General features: G+C 43.4%; 1 protein-coding gene across 4 annotated transcripts in view; it reads right to left on the reverse strand.

Annotated features, from left to right (window-relative positions):
• Positions 1 to 12,990, reverse strand: part of LOC131126084 (glutamate receptor ionotropic, NMDA 2C-like) — a 100,891-nt gene that overhangs the window by 10,117 nt on the left and 77,784 nt on the right. For all 4 annotated transcript variants that reach the window (XM_058068268.1, XM_058068266.1, XM_058068267.1 and 1 more), the window contains 7 exons: positions 9,871 to 10,039; positions 7,872 to 8,025; positions 7,535 to 7,660; positions 2,946 to 3,175; positions 2,018 to 2,178; positions 1,128 to 1,315; positions 434 to 666 (listed from right to left, as the gene is read on the reverse strand). In XM_058068268.1, the coding sequence (XP_057924251.1) occupies positions 434 to 666; positions 1,128 to 1,315; positions 2,018 to 2,178; positions 2,946 to 3,175; positions 7,535 to 7,660; positions 7,872 to 8,025; positions 9,871 to 10,039 (1,261 nt within the window). The remainder of the gene's footprint in view (positions 1 to 433; positions 667 to 1,127; positions 1,316 to 2,017; positions 2,179 to 2,945; positions 3,176 to 7,534; positions 7,661 to 7,871; positions 8,026 to 9,870; positions 10,040 to 12,990) is intronic.

Raw genomic sequence — 12,990 nt, forward strand, 5'->3', positions numbered from 1 at the left:
AATCAGTGGACAAATGTGAAGTGAGTGAAACCAGGCGGAACGTAGGACAAACTACCACCACATATGGGAAAGACCTCATATACATCTGTATTTATTGGGAGGGACATTGTTTGTAGCTAATGTTGGGGGCGGTGTGGCTCAGGTGGTCGAGTGGTAGTCGCCCAAGCTGAAGGTTGTTGGTTGAATCCTATGTCCTATGGTGACCATGTCAAGTTGATGCTGTGTCATCAGTCAGTAAAAGTGCTGACTTTGTCAAAGCGCCTTGAGAACCTTGAGTGTAGAAAAGCACTTTACAGGTAAAGGTCCATTTAGTGGTATTGATACACAAAATGATTTAGATTGGCATGATTGGATTGTTTTTTGAGATGTCCAAGTGTATAATGTCCTACTCCTCAGCACTCCCAAACACATCACGATTCACGGGAAGCCTCACCCTGCTGATGGCCAACAGGAAGTCAAGCTTGCGCGACTTGTGCAGCGAGTGTCGCAGCTTCCAGTAGAGCAGGTGCTCCCAGGCAAAGACCAGCAGGCTGAGGCCCATGGCCACCAGCAGCATGTAGAAGACGCCTGCCATGTTGTCGATGTCCAGCTTGCTGCTCATCACCTCGTTCTTCTCGTTCAGACAGATGCCCGACAGCCACACCGTCTCCAGGCGCTGAGTGTCTCCTGCAAATGGAAGAGGAAGGGAGTGACAGATTATGATGCCGACGCCTGAAGACAAGAGGAGGATTGCTCCATTTCAATCCATCTACAATATCTCCAAAAACCGTTTCAACCCCCATTGCCCCCTTTGTCACTCACGTGTGTGCGTTGTGTGTTTAGGAATATACCGAAAGCCTCCCAGTGGAGTTCGGGTATTAAGTCCACGCGGGCAGCCTTCATGTTGTGTTTGTGTCGGATGCGTGTGTGTGTAATGGAGATAATCATTTCCCTCACACGCCACAGCGTTCTGCAGGGTTTACATCTTCCCAGAAAGCCAGCCTCTCTGCTACAAAGCAAAGTGGACTGTCACCAATTGCTTGGGAGCTGGGAAAAAAATTCTGCCCCCATAACGGACCCCATAGGGGATAATCTTTGGACTTCAAAGATCCAAACCAGTACAGGGTGGGTTTGGATCGGTCACGCACCGTCTCCGAGGAACTGCAGTAGCGCCAGGTCAATGAGCCTCTTCCAGTGGGAGTCCTTCTGCAGGGCGATGCCGTAGCCCGTGGTGGCAAAGACTTTGCCGCTGCCAATGGTCACCAGCTTGCAGCCTTCGTCTTTGCCCGCCATGTAGTTCAGCACGGCTGCGTCATAGATGAAGGCATCCAGCTTCCTGCCAATTGACAATCTCTGTCTACACTCAGTATGCAATAGAATTGTTAGGCACACCTGAAAATCTATATGATCTATTTATTCATTTGCACTCATTTAGTCACGCTGTCCAAAAAGAAGCTCTGTTTCATCAAACTCTTACTGTCAAATATGGTGCTTTTAGATTCAACTGTTCAGGGTCCTCGTCTCCAGAAACCCTGATGGGGTCACCGTCATCCGGGACTACTTGAGCTACACTTTGTTTGGTCATCTGTCATGATACTCCAAGACCAGGACCACCACCATAAGGTGGTAGCTCAGAGAGGAGATGGGAACATTAATAATCAGCAAGTCCCGTCTTGTCTCGAGGACCCAATCTCGTGCATTGTCTTATGAGTTGGGTGTCTTGTGACACCCCTACTATATGCTTTGGCATTTATTGAACGTTTGAGAAGAAATATGTGTGCATAAATAAATGCACAAGTTTTTCAGCTAAATATTCTTCATATGACATCATCATCCAAAATATGGGCCATAGTCTCGGCCTCCAACTCTCATCCTAGACAGCACTTTAAAAAACAAATGAAGTTACACTCCTGGTGCCTGTTTTCATCTAAAAATACACCCCCCTTCTTCCTTAAATATGCGCTTCTAAAAACGTCTTCAAGTGACAACAGGCCAAGTTAAATATAATCTTTTTGTGATATGAAAAAAAACTGGGTACCCGTTCTTGAGGCTGTCGAGCGCCTCCTCCACCCCCTTCTGGTTGTACTTCATCATGTGCGTGTGCATGTCGGGGTAGTTGCTGCGGATGTTTCTCTCTGTGCTGCCGTTCGGGACCGTCCCAAAGCGGAAAGGAGGGTAATGCTCGTGTGGCTTCTGGAACTGGAGTTAGATGAGGGGAACGGGGGGGGGTGAGGATGGGGAGGATGAGGGAACAAACGGGAGATGATGGGATGAGAGAAAAAGGAGAGGAGAGAAACTGAAGCCAGGGAGAGTGTAAAAGGGGAGAACGGAATGTGGAAAATGGAGAGAAATGAGGTGATGTGAGGACTCCAAAGAAGGAATGGTGAAAGGTGGTGCATAAAGGAGGCAAAGAGGGGGACGGGGGGAGGATGAGGTACTTTTCAGTTAAATGAAATCCAAATTGGCAGTCATCCTGTCTTTTTGACACGGCCATCCAATCATCAGGCAACAAGCATTGTACAGTCGGACCCCCAAGAACCACAGGATGGAACCAGACCAGAGTGAGTGCTCTTGGTGCATAAATCAGCAAAAGGGCATCACTGAATGCAGCATGAAGGTGGTTTGTTGATAGTTAAACTTTTCCACTCCAGTCCTGTAGGTGGCAGTGAAGCACATTACACAAAGATAGGCGCAAACTGCTCCACGCTGTTGTTGCATCTGCTGGATCTGGAGAGTCACTGGGATCTTCAGTCTGCACCAAACCCTCCTGGTATGTGAATATTGTGCATATTGAATGTGCATATTGACATTTAGCGATGCCTACGTCTACTGACTACTGAGTGGTGGATTATTGATGGACAAACACTGGCAACAAAAGCTGGTGCTGCCACCAGTCAGCTATGGATTTGCTCATTGACAGCGCCGTGCTCCATTCTGACATTCCGTCTTTCCAGCCCATCTCTTACCTTCTTGTCCGAGAGCCCCGACACTGTGTCGATGTACTGCTCCTGGATCATGAAGGCGGCCAGATTGGCGGTGTAAGAGGCCAGGAAGATGACGGCGAAGAAGGCCCAGATGAGCACCATGATCTTGCTGGTGGTTCCCTTGGGGTTCTCAATGGGCACCGAGTTGTTGAAGACAATGCCCCACAGCAGCCACACAGACTTGCCGATGGTGAAGGTGGGGCCGCCCGAAGCTGGAGACACAGAAATGGAAGCTATGGTGAGACTGACAGGAGTTACATCTGTATACTGACCTTTAATAGAAAGATTGTCTAAAGCCAGTGGAGCTGAAAAGTCTTAGCATTGATCAGCATCACTTTTCACATCATTTTTTTACCTCCCGTTTTCTCCGCTTTGCCCTTCTTTTTCAGCGCTGTCACATTGTAATACTTGAATATGGCACATATTTTCTGTGCCCGTTATTTGCAAATGTACTGTAGATGTGGACAGGTGAGATCAGTATCAACGCTACACTATACTGCCACACCTCTTGGAAAAATATGGAACCTTGAACCAGCAGGAGTTGAGGAGTATAGGTATCTGGGCACTATATTTGATGGCCTTCTGATGTTTTCATCCAATACAGAGGAGATCCTCAAGAAGTGCAATCAGAGACAGTACATGTTGAGGAAGCTGAGTTCTTTTGGAGTGAACAAAAAAGTTTTGCTGACCTTCTACCACGCTTTTATTGAGAGCATATTGACCTTTTCATTCATCTGATGGTTTTATTCCCTGCATCTTCAGGACTGGACTCGTTTATTCAGCATTTCAAGAGTTTGCTCCAAAATCGTTGGCCATCCTGTTATAGCTCTTTCTTTATATTGCGATCAGCAAATAACCCGCACTGCTCACAGGATCATACAGGACCCCTCCCGCACACTACACCCTGTGTTTGAGTGGCTTCCATCAGGTCGTAGACTAAGATGCCCATGCTGTAGAACACAAAGGAGGAGGGCTACCTTTGTCTCCACAGCAGTCCAGCTTCTGAACTTGGACCCCTCCCTGTCCAGATTTTGCACAACCTCCATTTAACCTGTTTTACTTTTTTCTATAATATTTAATTTCTATTTATTCTTCTAGGTATGTGTGTGTTCAGTAGTGTCTGCTGTTTTACTTGTCCTTGTCTGCTTTTCCATTTTTTATTCCATATGCTGCTCTTTGTGTCCTTTAAATTGCCCCTCGGGGATAAATAAAATGTTTTGAATTGAATTTAATTAAATTGACGTTCCTGATGGCTTCCAACATTACTGGCATGACAAGGAGATCCCACCTGAGATGTTTTCCACCATCCTCATCCTTCAATAAAACAATGGAGCTTCAGGTCACGCGGGGGCGTCAAACGGCAGCCGGCTATGTGGAGGGAAGAGGGGGGATCCCTCATGACTGAAGGCCCTGGTCTGTGTGGTAATGACTGGCTTTTTAACACTTGACAAAGGACTTCTTCCAGAGGAATAAGCTGAAACTTTTGGACCATCCTGGGTCTTCCCTTCATCTAGCTCCAATGGAGAACATTTGGGATGGATTTACAAAAGTGGACATGCGTTCCAGACAGTGAAGCCATCTTCAGCACCTCGAGCAACATTCCCACTAGCCTCCTGGGAACATCAAGCATGCCCAAATCATCAACAGGAATGGCACAGCTACTCATCACTCACTCCTTTTGACTCTTTTTATTTGTATTGCATGGCTTCTCTGACCTCTCGTCTTAATTGTTGATGGGGGTGTATCAAAAGGAATATATATATATATATATATATATATACTATATATACTATATATACCGTAATTGATACATACACTATATAATTAGGGCTGTCCATCGATTACAATATTTGATCATGATTAATCACATTTTGTCCACAGGTAACTCAGATTAAATCACATTTAATCGCAGATAGAAATAGGTTTTTATCTATAATAAGTAGGGGAGATCTTTTTGTGGTAAACGATTCGATGTGCAACTACAAGGATAATTACATCCAATTTTATTTAAAAGAATATCAATTATTGGAACTTTGGGGCATTATTTAAAACAATACAGTCAGCAAGCATATTTTGTATTACTATTTTTCTTTATTATTAGCATATTAGCTCTTAAACTCACCCACAAATGTTCAGCAAATCCAAAATATGAGCGAGTGAGACTTCTCACACTAACATGTTTTTGTTTATTTGTGTCAGCTCCAAATAAGATTTGTTTATGTATGATACTGGTTTTAAATTCTAAATGTTTGTGAGTAAAAAATCCTATTTAGGAACATTCAGAAAGGATTATTATTAAAGATTTGCCTCAATGCACCTTTCCTTCATGAAATGAAAATACCTAAAACATAGGGCAATAGTCATAAAACATTTCATCCAAATTGCAAACCTAATGTCATTTCATTTGTCTTTTAAAACACATTCAAATACATAGAAAATCGTCATTATATTACAGTAAATATTATTTTATTACAATACTCTTACTATTTGCACAGTTATTGAATGTTTAAAGTGAGCTGCGTTTTTTTTCCTACTTTTTTGATGGTCATTGAACGCACCAATGCACCGTTCTCCGATGCCCAGAGAGATGTATGGATGTATTTGGATGTTGTTTCCCCCTTTTTCTTTCACCTCCTAATTGCTCCCAAATGCTGATACTATGTGGGAATGCATAAAGGTAAGATTTGATGACTTTGAGTGCTAATGTGCATCATTGTGGTAGTTCCATGCTAAATGGCTAACGCTAGCACAGCACTGGACTTCAGCCACCGTCATCACATTGACAGCCCGTCAATAGCAGCTGGAACTCCAATTTAGCTGGCAGTTCAATGCCAAAATCATCATCAGATCATCAGATGTAAAAATGTGAAAAGCACTGGTTAGTTGGGCCACTCTTATGCCAAGGTAGCACTGTATATGACAATAAAAACAATACCTGCACTGCTCCAGTCTCTACCAGGCCATGTAATCCGTGATAAGTCTAACACAGCGACAGTAGATACAAATAACTTTGGTCTTGCTACAAGAGCCATCTACCAGGGCTTTGAAGCTAACTTTACCAATCTAAATACTCTTTTCTTTCCCCATTTCCCATCAATATTTGTTCCAGCTTGTGGCTACAGAGTTATCGTGCTTCAATCAAACTATGGTGGGGACCGAGGGTCAAACAGGAGGAGCGCACGTTAATTGTGCATCCAAAAAATGACAACCGTTCAAGCACAACTTCTGTTAACGCGTCATCAAGACATTAACTTTGACAGCCCCAGTAATAATAATTTCGAAATGCTCATTTTATAGTTTGTTATTGTATAGTTTTTCACTCTAAGTTACCACGAATCACATGGCCATATTTAGCCCCCGAACTGCAAAATAACATTTAACTGTACATGACTAAAAACGGCATCACTTGAACTATTCCACTTGTCTGGACAAAATATCACCTTTAAGAGGCACAAGAAAGTCAAAAGTCATCATTTTAACTCCAGCAAAGCATGCTGGGAAATACATATTCTACTCATTCCACAGCTGCAAACTACACATTTCACAGATTGTAATGCTGTTGTGTTGATATAAAACACTCAGACCCAGAGAATGACGACAAGGTGGTCAAGCAACAATCGCTTTAGTGAAACCAACACTACGCCAAAAAAAACGTACTCGTATATCCTGCTAATGTAAAGAAAAAGTTCATCCACACAAGCGAAGTTTCAAAAAAAACATGTCCACATAAAAAGACATTGACCAGCTTCTATGTACATTTTGTCCCAACGTGAAGACGCCACCACGAGGGTGCATGATGTTGCTATCCTCTATCCCAGCACTGCATGTGCAGGCAACTGCCATCGAGGTGTGGAGGTGCTCATCAAAAATGTTCTGATTTTGGCCGATACAAAAGATTATTGGGACATGTCCTGTCGTGTTGGCAACTTGAAACAAGGTGTGCATCGGTGATGCTTATGAGTGTGCTTCATTCACCAAATGTTGGCTGAAAGGACAGAAAGGTTTTAAGCTTTTTAATACTTTAAATATGCATAAATGTACACGCCTTGAAAATGTCAGTGAAAACAATAAGAAGGATACAAGGTTAGGGTTGTAATGTCCAGGTTGGCCCACAACCTAAAGACGACTTTCTGGCCCCTGTACGATTGGGACACCCTGCCATACATGGTTCCTTGCCAGCTCAAATATAAAATATTTAAGAGGATTATTTAATTTGTTCATAGGTTTTGTGGTTGATTGATTGATTGATTGACTGATTGGTTGATTGATGAGTCTGCCATTTCCCTCATCTATTGCTCACCCAACTCACAACGGGTCGCATTTCATGTCAACATCATTCACGTGTTGCAAACTTCCAGCAGAACAACACTTTCCATCACGGCACAAGCTAGGGGAGCCGCCACCATCCATCCAACTTTGATTATCGCGCAGTCGAACGTTAATTAAAAGGAGAAAATGACCTTTCAGACCTGCAGACTAGGCACGCTCTGCCGGGGTTGCATGCTGGGATTGATTAGCCTCGGAAGGGGAGGGGCTGGTGCGCTAGCAGGACATGTCGGGATGAAGCTCACCTTTGGCGCTCATCAGGCTGCGGTTGTAACTCACTGGACTGAAGTACTCGAACACGAAGACGGTGATGGCCACCACCGTCAAGCACATGACAAACATCATGACCCACACGGCCGGGCTGTAGGGTTCTGCAGGGGGAGACAAAGCAGAGTGTGAGGTTTGGGGGTTGTTGTAGGCTCCAGCTATCAGTCGGATAAAAGCTTCATGAAACTTTTCCTGAAGAGAAAAGTGTCAACGGCGGAGAAGGAGGAGTTTTTAAAAGTAGGCCATCCCCAGAGAAAGCAGCGCGGGGAAGGCAAACGGGAATCAAACTTGGGAGGAGTCTGTTGATGTCCATACCAAGGAAGGCAGATGGAGAGACGGTCCCGTTGCTGCGGGCGACCATGACGCTGATGCCCGTCTCCACGAACGGCACAGAGAAGTCGATTATTTCTGAGCGCTCCTCGTTGATGGTGAGGGAGCCGATGGCCATGTCGGCACGTCTGTAGACCACCTGGAAGACAGACAGCGATCAGTAACCTTGTACTATTTTCATACAATTTCAGGGCGTGTCCACTGTTCCAGTTCATCCCAAAGGACTTCTTCTACACCAAACTCATCCAGGCAGACCTGTCTTTCTGCCGTGGGAACACAAAGGGGTCTTCCCACAAATGTAACAGCATACAAAATGAGAATTAAAGGTGCACCAAAAATGTCATTTGGCAAACAACATGGTGGTTTGGAAAAGCAGCAACTTTGTGGGAGTCAGTCTGTCATTGTGGAATAGCAGGAGCAGGTGGATTAGCAAAACGCCTCCTGAAGAACACCTGCTCGCATTGCCTCGCTCCCACATGCAGCTGTTCTATGTGTGTGTGTGTGTGTGTGTGTGTGTGTGTGTGTGTGTGTGTGTCTGCGCACTGTCACATCACTGACCCACTTTAAAGTCCATCAAAGAGACGCCGCTGTAGCGGAGCAGATGGATGTTAGCAGCCCAAGCACCGTGGAACAAACCTGGCCAATACAACGTCCTCCTCATCACAATGGAGGGGCAGTGATGAATGGGAACAATGTACACTTGATACTGTTGGATCTTAAGAAGGCTCTCAGTGGAGCTTGAAAATGCAAAAAGAAGAAATGGTACTGAGAAAAAACAATTCATCACAAAGAAGCATTCAAGTGAAATGGGCTGTTTCTCAGAGGTTTCACATCGTAGCTTGAAGAGCTCAGCCATTAAAAGGCAAAGTTTGTCAAAATGTGGCTCGATATTCTCACTGTCATCATCTCCTGATGGCAAAGGCAGCAAAGCTTTCTCTCCTTGGACAAGGTGGGATGGTTGAGCTGCATGAGCGAGGCCTCCGACAAAGGACTTCTTCCAGAGGAATAAGCTGACTCTTTTGGACCATCCTTGATATTCTAGATCCAATGGAGAACATTTGGGATGGATTTACCAAAAAGCCATCTTCAGCACCTGGAGAACATTCCCACTGAGACCTCCTGGGAACATCAAGCATGCCCAAAGCCATGTTTCACCTCATCGTCAAGAACGGCATAGCTAATTATCACTCTCTCCTTTTTACAGCTTTTATTTCTATTTTCGAGCTTCTTCAGCTACGATGTTAAACTTTTGATCAGCCTATTTCACGTGTATGCTTCTTTGCAAAAGCGTCTTTTTTTTTGCATTTTGAAGCTTGTGAAGATCCAACAGTGCCAAATGTACATTATTCACATCCTGTAATTGTGGCTGCTAATGATCAATATGTATTGATCATGTATTGATCAATATGTATTGATCATTGTTGGAAACATTCATTTGTTGGGCCTCAAATGCCAAGACTGTCAAAGATAGCAAAAGGACGTCACTAATTTCTAGTATGTAATAAGTATACTTTTCAAGTTGACATTTGTATGGAGAATGTCCTAATTCTAATTAGAGAATGAAAAACAACCCAGCAATTGAATGTAATGTGATGTCATGGAAGTAATGCCATTATATTTAGAAATGACATCATCTGATTATAATTACCTCCATAATGAAATGAAATGATCCACTGCTGTGAAACGTGTCTTTATGGTTTCAGAAAAGCGACTGGAAAGAATCCCAAAGCTCCCCAAACAGCAGCAGCAGCTTTTTGTTTTTCTCCATGCAACTCATGACTTGAAGCCAATTGAAAAATGCAAGAGCTTGTTGCCCTGCAGGTGAAACCACAAGAATACTGAAGAATCCTTGTTTTTCTTGGCGCAATGTTGATGTGAAACTTTTTACCTGGACCTTTCTCGGAGGCCACGCTGAAGATGTTTACGCCTGTAAAGGGAAATAATGTATGTCTCCTGATGAGAGCTTGCTTCCTCCGGCTCTCACCTCTCCGATCATTCCGTTCCAAGTTCCTCGGACCAGTTTGCCGTGCTTCCCGTTGGTGACCAAGTAGAGATCGTAGGAGAACTTGATGGTGCGAGACAGCTTCTTCAGGATGTCGATGCAGAAGCCTTTACAGCACAATTTGGTGTAGGACTCCGAGTGGCCGATGATGCTGACAAAAAAGAACATTTTATCTGATTGAGATTCAAATCAATCACGGTCTGCTGTGATTTCACATTGTGCTCAGACAGAATTGGCTGCAATCAATGAGTGTTAACAAGACAACGTGGAAGAAGCCTGAGCGGACGGTCTATAGCAACGTGATGGCGTCTAATCAAGGAGCGTGGAGGTGCTGCCTTCCTGTGTGGCCTCGCTGCTTAATGAGGCGGAGAAGACCTCAGAAAGCGAGGGAAGGAAACGCTGATGAAGATGAAAGAACGGCTTAAATATTTCTCACCTGTGAAACCAGTGAGGGAACAATGCAGGACCTCCTGAGCAACACAAAACAAGAACCTATACAGAGATGAAATCATCCTATTCTCATCCTATATTATCATTATGATGAAGATCATCACTACACTACATCATTATCATTATGACTATTACATTTTTTTATTGTGTAGAATTATTTGTATTATTATTCTTCTTTTTACAAGAGCATGCTTCATGTCCAATCTGGATCAGATCTGGATTAAACATGGTTTGACATGACATTTCAAAAAAAATAATATATACATATCTGAAAGATAATATCAACATAAATGTGAAGAGGGCCACAGTGGCTGTTGAGAAGTAGAAAGGCCTTTCTGAAGCATTTCCCATTCTGGTCTAATCCTATTCACCATGCAGACGTAGGAGACAGCTGAATGACTAATTGATTAAATGTCAAATAGAAGCCTTCAATCGGACCTTGCTTCACGTTTGCTTGAGACCTTGGAGGTCGCATGCTTCTTTGGCACGAGCTCTGCCAATGGCGTGGCTGAGTATGCTGCATTGTTCCATCCATTGGAAGGAGAGAACTGGGAGGACTGGAAGAGTGTGTTGCAGCGTGGCTGGTGACCTGATGATGAATATTATGGGATGTACTATATACTGTATGGGCGACAGCTTTGGTTAAACTAACTATGCCTGACAATAGTTACAAGTTAGCTACAAATTATTGTCAATAATTATAGTATTGACATTTCCAGGCCATTTCTTCTAGAATTATATAGCATAATTACGACAGTACATGGCATCAAAACAAGCAGGCAAGCAGACTGAGAAACAGCTTCTTCCCAAGAGCCATCACCACCCTGAACTCAGATATACAATGTGCCCGGTCATTAGCGTAATGCAAATGTGCAATATTTCCATCACTGCCTCTGTTACTACCGCAATCATATTTATTTATTTAACAACCCAATACAATACACTCATATGTGACTTTACTCATCTGTATACACCAGTCATTATTTGCACTATGACCCATTTATCATTGCACTAAAATTAATATATCTGCAATATGTCTGCTCCTGCATATGCTCCTGTGCAATACTATGTGTATATTTTGGATATCTTGTATATATCTTGTATATATCTTGTATATATCTTGTTAAATTGTATTTTTTACTCTACTTTTATGTACGTTTTTTTTTTAACTTGACAATTGCACTGAAAGGAGAAGCTCTCCAATCTCGTTGTACATCTTGTATAATGACAATAAAGGCCATTCCATTCCATTCCATTCCATCCATCAAAAGCAATATATAACATTATGATTGGGATGTCAAGAGCTTTTAAATAAACAACAAAATAACTCCAAAAATCAATGAAAATAAAATGGACTCGGTCACTTAATAAGACAAAAGTACTCCCACACACGTAGTTATGTAGTGTTTTGTTAAACCAATGTTGGGGCCCATATGTGAGCTGGACCACATATCTTCTTTCATTGGCTTATACAGTACTATTTGTGACAAGTACACCCTACCCAGGCAATTCGTTCTGTCTGTCAAACATTTCTAACATTGTCCCAAATGTTGGCTTTTCAGATTGAAAGGTATTGAAAGGTAGCCTTTCTTTTGCATTGTTGCGAGCAACGCTGTCTGTGAGCGTGCACCATTTTGTGCCGACCAAACCTCGCTAAGTGTTAGCTGTTGGGCTGAAAGCTGTGCTGCACCAGTTGGGAAAACTAAAAGGATGGTTGTGTTTCAGGTGTGCATACTAGTTCGCCGTGGTGCCTTTTGTCCTCGTCACTACTTTCAAAACATGGCTAATGGCTTGAAAAACATCGCCTTCGCCTGTGCCTTCAATCATGTTAGCGTATGCTGGCTGACGAAGCTAACTTGTTGCTAGCACTCTATATCCACTCACAAGTAGCCCCGCCTCCGCAAAGAGGCTAACTGAGAGGAAGGCTCACTCTCTTCATTCATTCCACTATAGAACAAATGTGCACAGACAGAGGCAGAGTGAACCCTCTTGTCATCCAGCCTGTGTGGTACAGAGAGACAATGAGATGCAGGCTCCAGGCCTCTGGATGTACTGTTCACAAGCTGGCATACAGAGAACATTACAAGGCGTATGTAGAAGCTCTCAGTCCAGGTTTTATTCCGCCATCATTAACAACAGCAGTGGCAAGTCAAAACAACTTTTCTCAAGTATAAATCACCTCCTCAAACCCCCTTCCCTCTCCCACTCTGAGACCTCAGAGAAGAGGTGCATATCACCTTTTTTAGACCAAAACTTGCACTACCATTGAGTGCATCCCATAATCAGTTCCCAGTTCCACATGTCCAAAAGGAGTAGGAAGAAGCAAAGCTTATTAAATCCTACCCCTCCATCTGGTACTTTTACAATCAGTAACTGTTGCATTTGTTCACTTCCTGCTTTCCATAATACAGTTTAAGGGTTTTTTTTTTGTTTTGTGACAAAGAAGGAGGTGGAGGAGGTCATCAGCAAAGTGAACGAAAGTTTTCCCTCAGCCCCCTGAAGGCCAACATCTCTTCCATCTCTCCGTTCATCATCAGATCCTCAACCCTCCTGGCTGGCCACAATCCATCTGCGTTAAAAACTGCTGTCATCATACCATGACTGAAGAAACCACACTGGATCAAGATGTTCTCTCTGAGTACAGGCTCATTT

This window comes from Doryrhamphus excisus, chromosome 3 (assembly GCF_030265055.1).
Source record: "Doryrhamphus excisus isolate RoL2022-K1 chromosome 3, RoL_Dexc_1.0, whole genome shotgun sequence".
Lineage (NCBI taxonomy): Eukaryota > Metazoa > Chordata > Actinopteri > Syngnathiformes > Syngnathidae > Doryrhamphus > Doryrhamphus excisus.